Here is a 20,202-nt window from a genome sequence, read left to right as displayed (position 1 = left end):
ACCCATTAGCACTGCTTCTATGGGTCCATGCTGTGAGACTCTAGTATTCATTTTGCCACTTGAAGTTATGCCAGAAAATATTTGTGTTGTAGTTTAATAAACAAGGTGTAATAACAAATCGTTGAGAACCTGATTGTTAAAGAATTTAGGTTCACTAGGATTTTCACTGATATGAAATCACAGATGAATGTGATTCTATCACCTTCATGTGACAGAATATGCTGACTGGGAAGGGACCCAGAAGGATTACTGAGTCCAATTCTAAAGCTTGATCTAATCTTTGAACCTACAAATACAGCTGACCTCTCTGTCCAAATTTGAAATTTGGCCCAAAGTGCATGTCAGAAACAGAATTAAAACTTTATTTTCTGGGTTTATGCTCACCGTCATGCTGAGAAAAGAACCTTTCTATCATGAAGAAACAACTACATATAGCATAGCTCTAGTCTCATGATCACATAAAAAAAAAATTGCTACATGATTCAAAGTAAACAAATGCATTTTCTGAGGATTAAAAGGAAACAAAGAGGCTCCCAGGACTCTGCTTTTCCCCTACCTTCATTCCTTCTCCTTGACTCAACAGACAGTATAGCATTTTTGCTTTCTCTTGATGTAAGGGGTGCGCTGGTCATGAAGATGAACATCTTCCCCTTTGTCTCCCAGCTCAGAAGAGTTGTCTTTGACTTCAGTGGGAAAAACAGAGATGGGACACCTCACCAAGTCACTGCAACCCCTCTATATACCAATGCTGTTGACAAATGGGTACTAAAACAGTCAGTCCCTGTAGCCTCCACAAGGCTCTCTAGCACCAGTCATCCCTGATAGGAAAAGCAGAATAGTGCTACTGAGATGTTATGCTGTGAGAAAAACATTCACTTAGCCTCATTCTTAGCATCTACCCAGCATGAGAACAAATTCTTTATTCATCACAGACTCAGCAACTTCCTAAATGTACAGTATACTGGACACTTTTTTGCTGCTTTTAACAGATCATGAAACCAGGCTTGGCCAGGAATCAGACAATGTACTATAGTTAAGACAACACCAGTGCTCTTTCTTTTTCACATTTGCAGTCAGATGTGGCAGCATAAGTTGTGTAACAAAGAAAAGCTTTTCCAGATGCAAATGTAATCTCAGAATTAATGAGTTTTTTCTTGCCTTGCTGCACAACCAGTTTAATAACTAGTATAACTCAGGTAAAGCTCCCCTTCATTCCTGCTTTGTAAAACTCTTGTCAGCCTCATTTCTGTTTATAATTATAGAGTGAATAGTTGGCAGCTATTAGTGGAAAGAAAGGAAGGTGTACTAGTAAGTGGGAGAAACAGCACTGAAGGAGTGATGACAAAGAAATTCATAGAAAAGTTACCAAGCAAATCACCCATGGTATACCGGTTGTGGGCATGAACCATTTTTGAACTTTGGGATCATCTCTGCCTTCTGATTGCCTTTTTAACACAGGCAACAGCTAACTAAACTTGCCAGATGTTAACTTTGTGTCTCTTGGATGTGATTTGTAGGCAGTCTGCCGTTTTTCCTACTGCCTACACAGATTTTTGGAGAAAATATCTCTAGTTTTCACAGAGTCTCATTCAACGTGGATAGTAAAGGAACATCACTAGAACTCTTTCATAACAAAAGATGGAGGGAAAATGATATATGCATTTAATTATTTAACAGTATTTAAAAAGTCAGAAGTCTTCCAAGATGATAGAAAAATTTTGAAATAATAGCAGATTTACATAATTTCAGTTCATTGATGTTCTTGGTAAACATTGCACTACTTTGGAAAATACTTATTTTATTGTAACACACCACCTACTTATTTAGATAATGAGAAATAAAAACCTTATGTCTTGGAAGGGGACAATTCTGTCAGCTCTCCTTCTCCCTTCCTCTCATTCTCTTTCTTGCTCTCTCAAGCCATTTTAATAATTTGCTCTGTAAGCACAATTTTCCTTTCCTATCCTTTTACGAACTCTTTAGCTTTGCAAGCTATGAGGACATAAAATCTGGTCCCGTTGGTAACATTATTATTAAATGTGTATAATTTGTTAAAACTACAGTAAGTTTTAAAAGGTTTAAGGCTTCCACAAACAACACTGTCACCTCGATTGCGGCTCGGGTCAGTGACTTAACACTTTGTTTTCAACACAAAGCTTTTGGTGGGCATCTCCACCAGCCTACGTCGGCAGCGGGCTGATTCTTTTTGCATAATACCTTCCATATACAGCATTTCCCACCCAGTCTTTTCATTCCCCAAGGATGAGAATCAGCGGGAAGAGCCGAGCCAACCCCCTAATTCCACCGCCCCCGCCACCCGCACCCGGCTGAGGGGGCGGCTGGGCCCGACAAACCAGCGCTCCCGGCCAGCGCGCCGCGCCCCCAGCACCCGCCGGGACGTGTAGTTTAGAAGGCGGGTGGCCGCGCCAGGCCTGAGCAAGCGGGGCGGCCCCTGAGAACTACATTACCCAGCGCGCCTTGCGGGCGCGCACGGACGGCGGGCGCGGGTGCGCGTTGCCGGGCAGTCAGCTGGGCGCGGGGCGGGCGGCCGGGCGGCGCGGGTGGCGGAGGCAGCGGCGCTCGGGGGCTCGGTCGCTGGCTCAGGGGAGAAGGCGCCCGCTCCGCCATGGCCGAGACGATCGCGGACACCCGGCGGCTGATCAGCAAGCCCCAGAACCTCAACGACGCCTACGGGCCGCCCAGCAACTTCCTGGAGATCGACGTGGGCAACCCGCAGACGGTGGGGGTGGGCCGCGGCCGCTTTACCACCTACGAGATCCGCGTCAAGGTGAGGAGCAGCGCCGGCCCGGCCCGGGAGCCGGGTTGGCTGTGTCGGGCTCTCGTGTCGCCCGGGGCTGGCCGGGTGACAAGCTCCCGCCGCCGTGTCCTTCAGGAGCCGTGGCACGGCTGCTGCGGTGGGAGGTGGTGGCAGAGCCGCAGTGGCTCCCCGTCCTCGGCCTAGGGGCGATAACTCTGTGACGGGCTCCTTGCAGCTAAGGCGATGCAGCTCGGTTCAGATAACCGAAGGACAAGTGCTGTTTCGGCTCTGCTATGTACAGCTTGGGCTCAGACTGAAATATCGCTGTACTGTGAGCAATTGCTTGTCTGTCTCCAGGTAAATAGAGTAGACTCTCAACTCTCTGAGATGGAGTAATATGGGAGGATCTGCCCTGAGGAGGAGGTCAAGTTCAGGATTCCAGCGGCCTCAAAAAGTACATAGAGAAGGTGTAAATAAGTCTAGTGGGCACATGTGCTAGATAAGAACCAGCTGAAGCGATAAGGTGCGTACGTATGGGGGAGGGAATCCTGTTTTCTTTCCTACCTGAAAGAAAATTGTGCCTAATAAATAGGGCTGTCTCTTGGGATGTGCTGCTGTCAAATACTTCTTAGTAACACTAGAATTCTTCCTGGCTGGAAGGGATGTGTTCAGTGACTTGCCCCAAAGGCTAGTAGTCTTGAGCTTGAGAAAAGCTATGTGAAGTCATTACTGTGTTCCCTGGTGTTCCTAGCTTCATAAGCAGAACCCAGAGGAATGGTCAAAAACTGCATTGTCCACAGCATTTGCCTGTGGCTTGTAGGGCCTTGAGGCAGGGAACCCTTGTTGGTCTACTTTGCCAGGAATAAGCTGGGTTGAGAAAGCCGAATGGTTCAGATGGGGTGTTTTTATAGTTTGCAGTTGAGTCTGCTACCTTGTATAGCTTTACTCTGTTACAACTGATTGAACCTGGTCAGTTGTTCCAGTCAGTAATAAAGGGGGAAGCTTCATTGACTCTCTGTACACATTCTCTGCAATATAAGCTCTTCACAGCAGGGAAGGATAAGCTGAGGGCTGCTGCCTTGGTCACTAAAATTCACCAGACAAGGCTTAACCTTGTGTGAATTTTCTGATTTTAAAAGTCTAAGTTCCCAGCTTACTGTAACCTTACTTAAAAAAGCAAAATCAGCTGAAATCTAAAGCTACTAGGGAGGATAATTCTTTGTTTCTGGTGCTTATAAATTGCCATGTTCAGTGATATTTCTGTGTTTCAGGATGTGTCAATGGGGCAGGAAGAATAAACTAACATGCCTGTAGCCTAAGTTTGGCCTCTGTGTGAGGTCAGACTAGAATTTGCAGATTTATGTTGCATTGCACTGCCCTTATCAGAACCTAGCAATCCACTTAGAAGAAAGATGTAATTCTACCTTGCTGGAAAGTATTTGCACCTCAGGTTCCTGATGACGTTTCTTTCCATGAGACTGAGCATTTGGAATGGCTGGATCTAGGGAAGATGATCCAAAAGGGACTTGGCCATGCCTTGGGAATTAGATCAAATTTCCTGTGATTAGAAAATAAAAATTTTTTAAAATATTCAACTGAAGTTCTTCATCAGAAAGGGAAGCAGAAAAACAGGTTTTGAGGCAGGTTAGTCTTAGCCCACCTGATGTTTGGGGCAGAAAATTCTGAATTCCTGTTGTAACGAAGGCCGAGAATGATTTGAGCAAATGTACACTGTGATAGTAGTGTGACCTTCCTCTGTTTTTCCTCCCAGACTGAGTACTATGTAAACATTGCATCCTCCACACTCCTTGCTTGCATCTGAACATGCCAGTGTACAGGACTGTCTCTTTGATTGTTCCTTTCCAGCTGTGCACTACTGTACGCATAGTTCATAGCTACCATGAACTGTGAAATTGAGTTTTATGTCTCTGTGTGCTGAAAGGCTACAGAGCAGGTCGTACAAGTCATTCAGAATTATGTTCACTTTCTAAGCTTGCATCAATTAACTGCTTCTCAGCAGAACATGGACCATGTCGCTAATACACAGATTTCAGCATAGAGGAAGAATTCAAACATGGATTGCTGTGGTATTGTATTTGTGAAAGATAGGCCTAGTACCATAAGCTGCTTGTTGCAGTGTGACTAACAATGATCACCAGCTGGCCTCCGTGGTTTGACAACTGCCTGTGGTCAGAAAGTAAGAAAGTAGCAGCTGATGTGCAGTTTCTCCCGGCAGTGCTGGTAGTAGCTGCTGAGCAAACCTGAGAAGATGGTGTGAGTTACCTGTGTCATATCTGGAGAGCTGTGTCTTCAAGTAACACCAACAGCAAAATGTTAAGTGTGCAGAAATGGATGGCTTAACTGCTGCCAAATTCTGGCGAAAGCTAAAGGACAGCAGCCTCATGTTACAGCTGGAGATCATTCTAAGCCAGAAACATTGTCAGAGAGGACGCTGAAATTCAAGTTTGCGTTGAGACAATTACACTTGTACCATTGTCATGTGTTTACAGACTCTGTAATTCTATCTTTGTCTGAATCTCAAAGCTTCATTTTTGGGTTTTTTTGTAAAGACTGAACTTACTGGCAGACTCTTGAGCTGATATCTGATAAAAAGTGTCTTGCAAAACATGTGTGTGAAATACTGCAGAGTTTCCCCAAAGCTTTTATTGGCAAGCTTTCTGCTGGTACTGCAGTTGAAGCATATCTGTTGTCTGGAAAGCAAGTGGAACAACTTCATGCTTTAGTTCTTGTAATGCTGTACTCATCAAGTTCTGGTGGAAGTCAGAAAGCCTGATGGGGAACTCTAAAGTTTAGAGTAGACTGCTCAGCAGTAAGCAAGGCAGGAGTGTTTTGGAACTTGGGAAGGTTTGTCACAGTTAGCATCTCTGTGCAGGGTGGCTGTGTGTTGGGTTAGATGTATGGTGCTTTGACAAGCATTTAAGGAGTCTTGAGCACTACGGGTAGACCCTGTGCAGCACTTCTGTCCAGGCAGCTTACTTCACAGATGGACAGTTGGCCAAAGAACGGACTTTTCTGAGCCTGAGTCTGTGCATTAAATAGCAGTCTGCTTTTAACAAGCTGGACAAGGTGATGACAAAAAGCTTTCCACTGTAGCAACCACTGTAAGGTGCACAATGTGGCAGTGTGCCACTACAATGCAGCCTAGTAGTGAAAGTCAAATGTCTTGTTCAGAAATATGTGATAGAAAATGCCTCCTTGCTTTGCTAAAATAGCAAATTTGCGTGGGTCATGTTTTTGACAGGGTACTTGAGAATTTGTTTTTCATCAGCAGCATCAGGCAGTACATTTGTACCATTCTGAGGTGTCCTTTGTGTGTGAAGGCTCAGGGTGAGCTAGACTGGGAATAATGCAGTTGGCTATAAAGCTCTAAGTGCTCTGTCTAGCGAAATAAAACTTGATAAAGTACTTGTCTCATCTGAAGGTATCTAGACGATCACAATATGGTGATTGTGCAGCATTTAAAGCTAGCATAATCAACTAGACTGCCTGCTAAAGGAATATAGTAAACTACTTCATTGCCCTTACCTCTTGAGGAAAAATGTGAACCAAAAGTCAAGTTCTCAGTGTAAAAACCCCTGCATGCTGTTTCTCATAAGTCTTTATTAGGTCTTCTCTTCTTATTATTAAACTTTTTCAGGTTGAGCTTGTTCAAGTCAATGCTCTTGAATGAGGGCATGGGACTACCTGTTACTATTTTTGGACTAAAAGCCAGTTCTCTCTGTGAATTCCAGGAAGCAAACATAGAACAAATTACAATTATCATATTAGCATCCTACAGCATGTTGTTGTCCTCAGTCCAGTGTCAGGTACTGCCATTGAGGCATAGTTTTCTTGATAAGTGGGTCAAAAGGAAGGTCTTTGGTCAAGCAGATTCTGTGCAATAGCTTCAGTTGTTAAATCCTTTAAGGAGACAAGACTTAAGCTTTACAAGCTGATTGATCCAGTGACTGGTGTCACGCGTCATGGTCATACACCCATTGTAAAGGCAGTGCCATAGGAGATAAGCACTTTGATTAGAACACTGTCAGCAAAGCATATGGGTATCCAGGAACTTGCTACATTTTGGGAAATATCCCTTTGGCAACCGTGAGAATAGCTCAGTTGGTAAGAGCATGGTGCTAAATAGTACCAGGCTTGTGGATTCAATCCCTATATGGGCTGTTCATGTAAGAGTTGGGCTTCATGATCCTTGTGGATCCCTTTGAACTCAGAATATTCAGTGATCTGGAAATAAACTGTTAACACTATTTCATCTGCTTTTGTTTCTGTAGAAGTTAAAATGACTTATGTGCTGCCCATTTTGGCTGGGTTTGTCACCTAGACTGAAAGGTTAAATCATCTGTTTATGGTTAGTGAGAACTTGCAGAGAAGTCATTGATATTCAAACTGACAGTTAGAAGTATAATGAAATACCTGTTACATGAGCTATTAGTCCAAGTAGTTAAAGAATTCTTTTTTGTCAAACCAAAGCCAAACTAAAAGCCTTTGTCATCTTAGCTCTGTTCTTTAATGTTCAGTGGCCTCTTGCCTCTAATCACTATTATTAAATTTGGCACCTTAGCTTTTTGATATTCCGTATGCAGTTGCTTGTCTTGAGGTGTAGAAAGGGAATGTCTTCCTGTGCTTCCATTGTGAAATGCAATAGTTGGGTGGTACCAGTGCTCTTTAGGGCACCAGTCGGGTTTCCTGTATCTTCTGCAGAAAGACTTCTGTGGACCTGCAGAGCTCGACTGTGTAGGTCCAGTGTGGGGAAGGAAATGAATACACAGGCTGTGAAGTGCCTGCAGTATTAAGGATAGTATTGGTTTCAAGGGATTGGGGAAGTTTATCTGAGTGCTGCTGAACTCGAGTTGCTTTGGAAGGTCCTGTTCTCCACTTAACCAATTTTTTTCAAGATCTAGTTTGGATACAATATTTACCTTTCAGCATGTTTATAGTGGTCTGATCTGTGATTAACTGATTGAAGTCTGACTGCTGTGATCAAATCAGAGTAAGACAGAAAATGAACTGAAAGTGAAACTTGCTTGGAAAGCACTTGTCTTGTGTCATGTTTTGCAGAGTGGTGCTCTTGAATGTGTTTTTAAAGTGTTTTGTCCTTGAACAGTTCCAAATGTCCTGTTCTTCATATTTGGCAGGGTTTGAGGCTGCAGATTCTTCCCCCACCATGAAAAGAATCAAATCTGCCCTTCCTGTAGTTGACTTCAGCATTGTACAGTTTAATAGTGGAAGCTTGTGGTGGAGTCATGACTAAACACTGACTCAGTGGGGATGTGTTTACAGATGCATAATCAGCAGTAATTCTCTATTTCTCTACTACTACAAATCTTGCATAACACTGCAGGTCTGCTCTAACTGTAGTAAATGATGCTTTTACAACCCATTCTAGACACAGCTACCAGTTAGGTATTTTCAGACTCCTCTGTAAAGAATAAAAATGCAGTGATTCAGCCTAAAAATGCTGTTCTACAGCCTGGTTACTGCACCCTTACAAACATTAACTGTTCCTTCAAGCAGTAATTCAGAAAAGGATAACTGGAAGGCTAAGAATTTCCAAGGACACTGACTAGAGAGACAGAGAAGTAGAATGGCTTGGATGAAAGAAACTTTCAAAGCAAGGAAAGTGGATTTACTCTTGAGCAGCTGTTTTTTTCTGTAGAGGTTTGTAATTAAACTAGGTTCAAAAGGCTGGTCCAAAGGTAGTGAACTAGTTTGGCATTGGTATCTGTGTAATTTTATTTACTGTGCAAATAAAATAATCAAGTCTCTGAATAGTGCTTCTTATTAGTATATTAGTTTAACTGGTGACTTGCACTCCTTTTATTTTAGAGCATACAGTGCAGGCCTCAATTGTCATGTTTTAAGATTGCACTCTAGTACAGTGCAGAACAGACCAAATCAAATGGAACAATGACTAATCTTTGTAGGACGGATGGCTGTGATCCAGGTAGGCATGTGATGCCAGGGAGTTTTGATATGTGCTTATTTTTAGATGGCTTGCTGAAAAAGTGTCAGCTTGAACTTTAGAGCAGTCCAGTCTCTGCTGCTTTTCATCTGGGAAAATAAATGATGCAGCCAAGGTTTATGTCTTCTAACAGTAAGGGAGTATTTTATTTAAAGTTTTTTCACTTGGTAAAGCAATGCCAGTTGCACTACTGGAGGCTGTTTTAACAGGTGCATAATCCAAACACCCGGTGAAGCTGTAGCACTGAGTGAAGGGTCTGAAGTTGTTATTGTAACATCTAACATGAAAAGGGTGGAAAAGCCCTAACCTTCTAGTCAAGGTGTAAAAACAAGTGTTTTACCAACTGAAGACAGGTCCATGAAATGTTGCTTCTGTGGTTATTTCTTGAGAATCCAATTCAAAATCCATATTATGCCCCAGAAGATTCTCCCATATGACAATATAGTTTGTGTTGGCCACAAAGCCTATTTGAAAGTATAACTATAAGCTAGTGTATAGCAGCTTTACACCGAAATCCAGAAGACAATGAAGCCATATATTAAGTGATTTAAAGCCACCTCTAGATGTGGAAATAAAGCTTTAGAGATTATTTCTATAGGCCTAAACTGTAGCACCCTTTAAGTGTTGGGATATGCTGCAGGTTAATGAACAGGAATTGGAAGCCTTTCTATAGCTTTAAGTGGCTACTTAAGTGTTGTGTTACTGCTCCAGTAAAACTGGAAATATGAAGAGAATTTTTTGCTACTTAGTAGACCCACTTTTAAACTAGTTCATTTATTACTTTTTTCTTGCATATTTTAAGTATGGGGATGCTAGACAGTCTTTAGCTCACAAAGCATATCAAAAGTTTAGTTTTTAATAAAAAATTAGCAACTGTGGCAATTCACTGACTTTTTTTTATCCCTATTTGACTGTAGCTGATGGATGTCAGTAATGATGCTAAAGGATCAACTTAATGTGATCCCTTTTCAGTCATTCCTAATGAGGAATGAGTAAGAACATTACAGTAGGTCAAATCAGAGCCATATGGCTTTTATACCTTGAATTGTATAAAAGTAGCAATCCCTTCTCTTTCAAATTAATATTTGGTATTTCACAGGAGGCTTTGACTTGCTAACCCTGATCTAGTTACTAGTTCTGTCTGATGTTGTAAAAGTCTTCATCCAAATGTGTCCTCAAAGCAGGCTCCAGTTTTTATCTTTGACTTCTGAGCATGGACCCTGGAGAATAAAGAATCACTAAGCAATCTTTTTCTTGACTCACCCTATTGAGAGTCTTTTGACCAAGGCACACTATAATTCAGCCGTTTATGATGTTGTTGAACTTGTTCAGGTGATGATAGATGCTTTTTGGCAAAAATGCAGGCATTCCTATGCTCATTTTTCGGAGAGCAACTCTGGACACAAAGCACTGGATTTGGCAAAGGTTATGATAGTCCCTGTCATTGTTGCTATTAGGATTCCACTGCCTTAGTCTTTAAGGAAGAAAACATCCTGGCTTCATAGCTCCAGTACTGCAGAGTGGAAGCTCAGAAGTTCTTGGTATAGTTTAAGTCAGTCAGATTGTTTAAATCTTGCATGGTCAGATTTTTCAGTGTTGTCTTAACTTTATATTTTTTAAATATGACATATCTTCAGTATCTGGACACCCAAGTGGAGAAAAGGGGAGATGGAACTCTATTTTGATTAAAAGGACTGAAACTTAGAAAATAACAATCTCTAGTCTGACATTTTGCAGTGGGGAAAGAAGCTTTCCTTCAGTAATATACCCAGCAAAAATCTAGACTTCTGGAAGCTGAAGTATAAAGCATGTTTTCTTTCCTTCTTTCTTGTTTTTTATAATTGTAGGAAATTGAGAGGTAACTGCTTATGTCGAGTCAGGAAGGAAACAAACCTCTGGCAAGGTTTCTGCAATAACAGTGGACTGCTGTTTCTTGTACTAAAGGACAGCAGGTTCTTTTGTTAAGAAAATGGTAATACTTTTTTTTTGTCTACTCTGAGTGCTACTCACTGTGATAGCCCAGAGCTCCCTTTGACTGTAAATGTAGTCACAGGATGAAGGCTCTTGACAAAGATTACAGCTTGGATGAGACAGTCAAGGTACTTGAATTTAGCTTCTGAGAGTCAAAGCCACAAACTTTTATCAAAAGTGACTGTGTGTTCTTTCACTCTATTTTAATGGAAATAGAGTTCTCTCAAGGCTACCATAACCTGCTTGAAAAGATGACATCAAAGTAGGTGCTGTGACAGCAGTGCAGCTTTATTCTGGGACTGTTAGGAGTGGGAGACATGGGCAATGTAGCACTGCTGCTGAGTGTTATGGTGGCAAATGAAGAAATTAACCAAATTTACCTCACACTATGCTGAACAGCAACATCTGGGGAGTTTAATATTGTGGGGATGGACTGGGCTGCAGTGTCATACAATCTTGTGGAGTTGTCAGCACGCTCTTTGAAGGAACCCAAATGCTATTTATGTCTGGAAACAAATTTTTAGGAGCAAGTCTGACTATTTGCAAGATTTTTTCCACTCAGTGGATAAGCTAGTCTAAAAACTAAGACTTAAAAATACTTAGAATTCTATATAATAGAATAGAATATGTAACAGAATTCTATAATTAAACTAATTATAAATTACTGTAGTTTTCCTCCTGCATTTAAGGTAATTTGTTTACTGGAATGGCTGCATTGGATGACTGTATCTGAAGCTGAATGAACAGTAATAACTAGTTCTCAAACTACTTGCATTCTGCTTGTGAAATTATCTTCACTTGCATATAGAAACAATTTTTCTGCTTCTAACTGGGCATAGCTTGGGGAGTGACTGTATTATCTCTATAAGAGCTGAAAGACTCTTATCTGGTTATCTAAGCTACTGTCTTAGGACTGCCATTTGCTTCTGAGCTGAACTGGGAATCTCCTGAACTTAGAGTCAGGCTCAAAGTTGAGTATGTAATGGTGACATAAGTGAAGCTGAAAAAATATGCTTACTGTGAACACAGATTTTGCGCTGAAGTCTGTTAGCAAGGAGCCACTGCTTCCCATTTCTAGTTTGTTGAGCACTAGCCTAATGATTGTAGAAGCTTGTTTGAGTGGAGAAATGAAGGAGTGACTTAAGGATTTGAGTTTGTCACCTGTAGTTTAATTATGTAATGTAACTCGGCACCAGTTTTGACAATATTTATTCTGGTGCACTGGATGGCCATTAACTGCCCCAGCAGAATACAGGCTGTTTGACAGTTGTCAGAGAAAGCCTAATGGTGTCTACATACAGTCTTACAAAGAGACAGTGCTACACAAAATCTGTCTTGACTTAGTATCATTCTATGGCTTAGGATTTTGGGCTCTGTGGGACATCTGTAGAGCTGGTTTGTTTGTCCTTCTGCAACAGAGGACTCTGTGATTCTGACTTGTGATTTTCAGTTGTCTGATGTCTTGGGTGATGCATAATCATTTCAGGTTGAGGGCTTGCATTCAAACTACTAAGCAGCATAATTTTGGACTAGGAAGCTGTTGAAATTCTTTTTTTCAGTAAATGGTATAATTATTACACTGCTGAAGAAAGAATTGCTGCAGAAATTACGCTGAAATTATCACAGGAATGAGCTGTGCTCCAGGGACTGTTCCAAACTGGGTCATGAGTTTTGTGATAGTAGACTTAGCAGCTCAGCAGGCCAGAAACTTGACATTATAATGCTGAATGAGTATGGGCAGAAATATTTGTGAAAATGAAACAATAGGCTTCAAGTTTTGTGCCTTACTCTTGTCCCTCTCCTAGCAGACAACCAGAGCACTGGCAGCGCTCAGAATAGCTGGTGACACCTTAGTGACTGAACAAGGATAACTCAACATAACATATCAAGGAGAGAATAATGCTTTTGATAGCCTGCATGATCTTGAAATGACAATTCAATAGAAAATGAAGGTTTCTGTTGACTCTTCAGGATTGTCTCCTTCTACCAAACTCTTGTCCAATGAAAGCCCATGCTTCAGGGGGTGTCTGACTTGCTTAATGAAAACTGTTTATCCATGGGAGATGGAGGTGGCAGGTGTTGCAGAAGCCCATCGGACTGAAGGAAGGGGTGGTCTGCTCAAACAGGGTAATAATCCTTAGTGACAAAGGCCCATACAGTAACTTCAGATGTGAATATAGCCTGAATTAAAAATAGGGACCTAAGATGTAAATAGGTTAAGCAGTGTGAAACAGGACTCTCAAATAACCTTTTTAAATAGATCTTCCTAACAGCTGCTTATCTCAGGAACACTACTCTATCAGTACTTACTTCTAGAGGAAGGAGAATTGGTGCAGTTTCTGGGTTTAAAGAAACATGAGGTTTAGAATTTGATCTCCATAGGTAGCTCTAGTTCATATCCAGACCAAAGGACAGTGAACATGTACTTTGTTTTAGAATATAGTTGTCAAATTGTGACTTGCAAGACACTTAATTTAGTCGATGCCTTTTGACCTACTTTTCAATCTGAATATTTATGGTACTTATGATCAAAATTTGAGCAGATTTTTGAACTCAGAAGGAAAGCAAAGAGCTCTGTCCTTTTCTCCAACTCACTAGCTGGGCTGGCATGTCAAAAGTTCAAGAGGGAATGTAGAAGGTAAAGTGAGCTCAATTGGCACTTCTACCCCTACATTTTACTTGTAAGCCTAATATGTTGTTTAGAGATTAACTTTATAGACTTCATGCCTAGAAGCATTAAAAGAGTTCCTGAAGACCTGAGAACTTAGGTTTTTTAGCTGCTTTTATCCACTTCTAATCCCTTTTTTAGTAACTTGAGAGGAGAAATGAATATTTTCTGCAGGTGAGAACCTATATGTTAAATATTTTAAAGGACTTTCTGCCACTGACAAAGAGTTGATGTTGAACGGTGTAATGGTGAACTTGGTTAAAAAAACAATAACTGAAATAAGAGGAAAATAATCCAGTATTTAACTTCTGGGAATCTCCTTCATGCAGTCTGGGGAACCTAGCTATATTCACTCTTGAGTAGAATATTCTTACCATCGAGACAAGAGTGTTTATTTATAAAGCCTGACTCCTGACGTAGGTCTTAAATGCAATTTTATTATTAGTTGCTAGCACAATCAACAGTATTCTACATGGGAAAGAGAACTTGAATGCTTTTAAGCATTTAACAATAAGATACCATAACAAAATATTGTTCTATACTTTATCACTTGTAAAGTATGAACTAACTTGCATAAAGTGAAAGTACACAATTAACTTATCAAGTACTTTTGTGTGACAGCCAGTACTGGCTGGCAGCAATACAATGACCCATAGTCATGAACCTGCCTAGTGCAGGAAAATATCTCTGCAGTTAAACCTGTTTTGAGCAGCCAGAAGTATTTCCCAGTGACAGCTTAAGCATAACTACATGCTACAAATGATGTTTTATAGGGGTGTCCACTCAAACAGCAACCGATCTTGAGTAAGGTGGCCTACAAGGTAAAAACCAAAACAACAAAAAGGAAAAGGCAGTAGCTACTAACTACTGTGCAACTGCCATCTGGAAAGCTGGAGGTAACTGTAGTCCCAAGTGAACATCAGCTTCCTGGGGTGCTCCTCAATAGTCTTCTTTAAATGTGTACAAAGACTGTTAGTGAATTTGCAGTCTGACAACAGGAGGCATTATTCTGTGACTTCTGGTTGTGTATGGCAAATACAGACTCATGGTCTTACTTTTAGGAGATCATAACTCCTAGAAACAATTTTGTAGTGTTCTAGCCAGGATGTCATTAGGAGAAGACTCTGTGTCTGCTTTTAAAATAACGTGTGAGTTGGATTGCAGCAGTGGAATAAGACTGCAACCCAAGAATGATCAGAAGTAATGCAGGTTCTCACACAAGTTAGTAACAAGTTAATATTGTTGTAGCAGGGTGCCTGTGTATTTAACATGGTCTTGTACAGCATTATAACCTTGTTTCTATGTGATGTCCCTTTCAAGGGTGTTAGGTTTGGGTGCTGCCTGCTAGCCTTGTTCAGCAAAGCTCTCCCTAATCATACTCTGCTTGGCTTAACTCTGTAGCCAGATAGTCTGATCTCCTCAGCACTGAGTGTTGTAGTGCATCTCAGCCTTGTTGGCTTCTTTGGAGCTACCAAAACTTGGCAGCTTGTGCTATCAAATCTTCATGAGTCCTGGATGGATTCACTGTAAGACTTACAGGTTTTGCTTTTGAAGATGTTGGAGCCGTGTTGTTTCAGGTAGTGGAAAAGTACTGAAAGTTTGGTTAATGTTCTGTGCTGAAATCTGAAACATTCCCTTGAATGCAGTAAGAGAAACTTGTGTGGAATAAGACTCTCTTCCCATTTCCATCCCCACCTCTAATTTTGTTTATATTGGGAATCCAGCTCATGAGACAGAATAGCAGATGCTTCTGCAACCTTAGAAACATGTCAAGTGGCCAGCAAATCAGATATTCTGCTTGGTGATATGATGACAAAATACCAGTAATTGGGATACCGTATAAATAAGGCTCTTAGCTATGCAGTTTGAGGCTCAGCTTACTCATGTAGCTTAAAGCCTTATCTCTATTTCTGTACCTTTAATGTTTCTCAGTAGTGCTGTTGTTGCTTAAATGGAACTAATGTGTAACTTAACAGCTTGGTTCTTGCTTCTGCTTATCAAACCTTCTAACTTGTCTAATCAATAGCTCATGTTCTTGTTTTCAGACAAATCTACCTATCTTTAAACTGAAAGAATCTACAGTCAGAAGAAGATATAGTGACTTTGAATGGCTAAGGAACGAACTAGAAAGAGAAAGCAAGGTGAGTAAAGTGAAAAGTAAATACAAGTCATAGACAAAGAGTTCATGATGCTGAAATGCTTTCATTATGTTATAAAGCATGTATCATATAAAGCAGATACTGTGGTTGAAAATGCCCAGAAATAAACTGGTGTGTCAGTCTTTTTATCAAGGCTCAGTGCTGCAATGCCAGAGGCTTTTGTTTTAATAGTTTTGAGTTAATTCAGAGATAAACTACTTGATTTCAGTGTACCTGTGTAGGCAGGTTCTGTTCTTCTCTGCTTATGTTTTATTACTTCACTAGGAATGTGACTGGTGGGTTGGGTCTTCTAGGAGGAAGAGGTGGATGAACTTGCTTACAGACTGCACTTAAGGACGCTTCTGTGAATCTTTCAGGTTGTGGTACCACCTCTACCAGGAAAAGCTCTTCTCCGTCAGCTGCCCTTCCGAGGAGATGATGGAATATTTGATGATTCCTTTATAGAGGAAAGGAAGCAGGCTCTTGAACAGTTCATAAACAAGTAAGTGTTGGATCTAGTTATTTAGAGGCAAACTTGGAGCTCAGCCCTGGAAAATTGAATTGAAGCTACTGATTCTCCTAAGGCTGGTAACTGCACTAGGTTCAGAATATTAACTTTCACATAATCTTGCAGTAGGATGTAGTAACATTATTCATCCCTTGTTTAGTTTGGATATCTTAGTGCTTACCTGAACAGCTGAAATGACTGTTAGTGTTGTTAATTTATGCAAATTGCTGCTAAAATTATAGTGTTCAAAATAATTCTATTTTATAATTTCTGAAAGGCTATCTTCCAACTGGGTGAACAGTAGTGCTTACAGTGGGCTTACAGCAGTTTACTTTGATTGCAGACGTGAGGTATTATCAGTTTGTGATGATGCATATTTTCTCTAATCATCCTGAGAATCTTTCTGAAGATTCTGAAGTAAAAGCAGTACTCAAGGTATGCACACATAGTTTGAAATAGACACTTTAGATTTTGTCCCTGCCTTTCAAAGGGTGAGCAGAAATTATAGTAACAAAGTCTTACGATTCTTTTTCCACCATGTGGCACTACTAACCACTGTCTGTACACTGACCTGCATAGCTGGTTTAATCTCTTTAACAGTGTGGATCCCAACAGTGGGTAAGGGGTACTGCCAATTAACCAGCTCTTCTGGTCCCTAGAGTCAATGCTGTTCAGACCAACTGGATTTAGGACTGCTCCCTCAGAGAGTTCAAGCCTGTCAGTTCCCATGGCATTCTAATCTTGTTAAATAGTAATGCCTTTAACAGGAACAGAGGATGACTGTGAGTTACGCCAGAACTTATGAAAATGTACTTGTCAGTTACTGTTAGTTCAGGGATGTGTCTTGGAGTTGCAAGTGACTAGTTCACTGAAACTGTCTGTCCTGTATAAGTGTGACTATATGAAATCTCTGACATTTTTCTTCACATAGTTGCTTCTCAACTCATTTTAGAAGTATTGCTCATGGTTCTGAACAGGTAAAATGCTTCAGACTGCTCTTTTTGCTGTTCAAAGACAAATGGAATGGTCTTCCAAGGCATCCAATAGTAAGATGGAATGTGTTTGGGGTTTTTTTAATGCTGTAAAATCAAGGCAGTCATGACTGTAAAGTGCAGCCTTTATCCATGCAGACTTGGAACTGTCTCTTAAATGGAGAAGTGCACTTACTGAAAGTTTTGTGTGCTGAGTGTAGCTATATGCATGGAAGAGAGCGATTTGTGTTCTGAAGCAGCTGATGTGAAATAGTCGTCTTACCCAGACTCTCTGAAAGACTCCATGTAACTGACAGAAAGGGAATGACCAGTTTATTGGTATGCATTTTTCAATCCTACTGCGAGTTATAAATTGATTTTGTGGAAGTGTAAAATTTCTTGGTTAACTTTTTCGTCCTTTGAAACATAAAAGGAGATTAATGTAGATATTGATGTAGTGGCAGAGTTGAGTACATCTGAAGTAAGGCTTTCCAGGCACAAATCATAGCAATTTAACTCACCAGTGTATTCTAATAGCATGACCAACTCATTAAGTAAATATTATTAAAGTTTTGAACCATGTAGGAGCTTTAAGGCTTCTGCCAAGTACTCTGGGCGCTAATGAACTTAGACCTGAAGGTCTTTTGCACAGTACATTCACATTATTGCTTCTAGATCTTTGCTTCTGGAATTAAAGAGTCCCTCAGATAACTGATACCACTGGAACAGAAAAATCTTGGTGCACTGGTGCTAGTTCTGAATATTTGGGAGTGTGAGATGGATGTTGTTGAGAAGCTTTGTCCCTCTAGATGTAAAATCTGAATCACAACAGTGCAGCTTGAGTCAGGTCTCTTGGGCCAGTTTGCTGTCACCACCATCAGTGCTACATACAGTGACATTCACAAGGGTGGTTATGTCTCAACCCTCTTGTCTGCCTCAACCTGACTTTGAGATGCATGAAAATTCTTGAAGTAGCAGCTGCTATGTGTAAGGGTTACCTTGGAGAAAAATATTGAGGGAAAGCCAATGCAGAGTGAGTATTCCTGTGAAACCAAGAGCTGCATCAGAGATCAGATCTAGTCTTGCAATTCAGCCACAAATTTTCCATCCTTCCTGAAAGGAAGAAGAAATTTGCTGCTGCCTTATCTTCTCCTATATATCTTTTCCTTGGAGTTTAGCACCAGTAACTTCATTCTGTTGGGGTAAGAAACTCAAACTAGTTACTCTAGGCTGTCATCCTTGTGAACTAGTGCTTGAGACTGCTGGCCTTTCACTAGAACCTGGCAAGATGGATACATTTTATAACTGCGCTTGAAATAATCCATCAATACTGAATAGGAGAGCTCAGCTTCCTCATTATAGGTCACCCTCAATGACAAGTGAGTATGTTATGTGGTGAAATAAACACTAATAGATAAATTTGGAGAAAGATCCACAGAAGTGCTTGGAAGTGGTGCTGAGCCATTGGAGCTGAATGTATATTGCATGTGTTCAGCCAGATGCCTTCCATTATGGGTAGAAACGTTCTGGCAGATATGGAGGCCACAAGGCTTGCACAAGCTGCCCTTGGGACGGTGGGGGACTTTCTGTCCTAAAAGAAGAAGTCTGTCTTGATTGACCGAACTGGATATAGTTTTTTTTCAAGCTAAACTGCATTAGGTATTCATGTCCCTAAATAAGGAACTTTTAGCTGTCTGATTCCGTTGGGTTTTTACCTACACAGGAATCTCTATGGTATTTTAAGGGTTCAAGTGTAGTACCTTGTGATTTTCTTCCAAGTTTGTGTCTCCAAATTAAATTTTAGCTCCTTTACTGTTAAAAGGATGATTTTTCAGCTTAGATTAAATCTACAGTAGAGATGCTGGTGTCCCCTAGAAGAGGCAAGCTCTGTCTCCTGTGTTTGCAGCTAGCACATGGGCAATGAGCAGAAGGACTGGTACCCCCAGGCTGTGTGCAGTGCTGCTCATACAGGCCAGGACACTGACCCCAGGGAGTCTCTGTCTGGAGCAGTGCCCAAGCCTTCGGAAAGCCTTTGCACCCCCTGCTGGAGCCAGGCTTCAGTGACTCTGACAACTGAGGGTAAAAGTGGCCTTTAGAAAGATGTCCCATGGCAAAGGTGTTAAGACCTTTTTTAAGAAAAAATTCCTCTTCCCTTTCTTTGGTCTAGACATCCTAATGCTGGAATGAGCACTTACTTGGATAGTCCCATCAACTGCAGGTGACACATGTTGTAACATGCTTCCAAGGGATCAGAGGTAGCTCAGGGTTCCTATTAACTAACTTCATCTGGGGAAGCATGATAAATCTTGGTGCTAGACAGCATTCTATTTGCCAACAGTGAAGTAAAGTGAAAGTGGGATCTATGCCCAAGTACAGAACAAACCTTGATCTGCAGAATAGCTGCAAGTAGACTTAATTGGTTCACACTAATGCTTGTTTTTTTCCTCTCCAGGGTTGCAGGCCACCCGCTGGCACAGAATGAGCGTTGTCTTCACATGTTCTTACAAGATGAAGTAATAGATAAAAACTACACACCATCCAAAATAAGACATACTTGAATTTTAAAAGCATCTCCTCAAAATATTAGTGGTTCTTATGCTTGGTTTTAAGAGGTTGTAGTTTGTCTTAGCATGCTGAGGATGAACAGGCACGAAGTCTCCACTAACACCAGTACACTGCTTGGTCTTTGCATATGCTTTATAGCATTTAAGAACTCACTTGTCTTCTAGCTAAATCCCTCTGAATCCTTGATTTAAGAGTATTATACTATGAAACCATCCACCCCTTGCAATGTCTCACAAACCTTTCCACTATTATTTGCAATGACTTAACAATGTTTACTGACTTGGCCTTACTTGAACTTTCACAACTGTAGTGTCACGTGTTCACTTGTGTTTGACTAAACTGCTATGCTGTTTCTGAGGTAGTCACCTGTCTGAATGTCTGTAGAAAGACTGCTTTATTTCTGATATCCTGTATGAGAAACACTTATGCAATTGTCTTCAAGCTTGTAAAACACTTTATACTGAAGTAATGAGGGAATTATCTTTATATTCTGTAAGAGGAAAAAATTGAATTTATATACTAAAGTAACTTGTCTAAAGTTTTGAAATAAAAGTGAAAACGCACTTCAAATGTTTTGTCACTCTTGACCTTGAGTGTGGAGTGTGTCATGCTTTCTGAGGAGAAGGGGCTTGACTATGCT

The 20,202-nt window shown here is 40.9% G+C and overlaps 1 protein-coding gene across 1 annotated transcript; it reads left to right on the top strand.

Moving 5' to 3' along the window:
• The first annotated feature begins 2,502 nt into the window (after positions 1 to 2,502).
• Positions 2,503 to 20,132, top strand: SNX3 (sorting nexin 3). Its single transcript, XM_056488933.1, has 4 exons — positions 2,503 to 2,788; positions 15,426 to 15,521; positions 15,896 to 16,020; positions 19,450 to 20,132. Exons 1-4 carry the CDS (start codon positions 2,627 to 2,629, stop codon positions 19,553 to 19,555), a joined length of 489 nt encoding a protein of 162 aa, XP_056344908.1. The 5' UTR covers positions 2,503 to 2,626; the 3' UTR covers positions 19,556 to 20,132.
• The last annotated feature ends 70 nt before the right edge of the window (positions 20,133 to 20,202 follow it).

This window comes from Oenanthe melanoleuca, chromosome 3 (genome assembly GCF_029582105.1).
Source record: "Oenanthe melanoleuca isolate GR-GAL-2019-014 chromosome 3, OMel1.0, whole genome shotgun sequence".
Taxonomy (NCBI): domain Eukaryota; kingdom Metazoa; phylum Chordata; class Aves; order Passeriformes; family Muscicapidae; genus Oenanthe; species Oenanthe melanoleuca.
The sequence above is the reverse complement of the archived record's forward strand: the minus strand, read 5'-3'. Positions and strand labels throughout refer to the sequence as shown.

Excerpts from the sequence above, each read along its gene's own strand:
- SNX3 (XM_056488933.1), top strand. The coding sequence starts at position 2,627 with ATGGCCGAGACGATCGCGGACACCCGGCGGCTGATCAGCAAGCCCCAG. Across the intron at positions 15,522-15,895 it reads AACTAGAAAGAGAAAGCAAG|GTTGTGGTACCACCTCTACC; the intron begins GTGAGTAAAGTG and ends TGAATCTTTCAG. Across the intron at positions 16,021-19,449 it reads CTTGAACAGTTCATAAACAA|GGTTGCAGGCCACCCGCTGG; the intron begins GTAAGTGTTGGA and ends TTTCCTCTCCAG.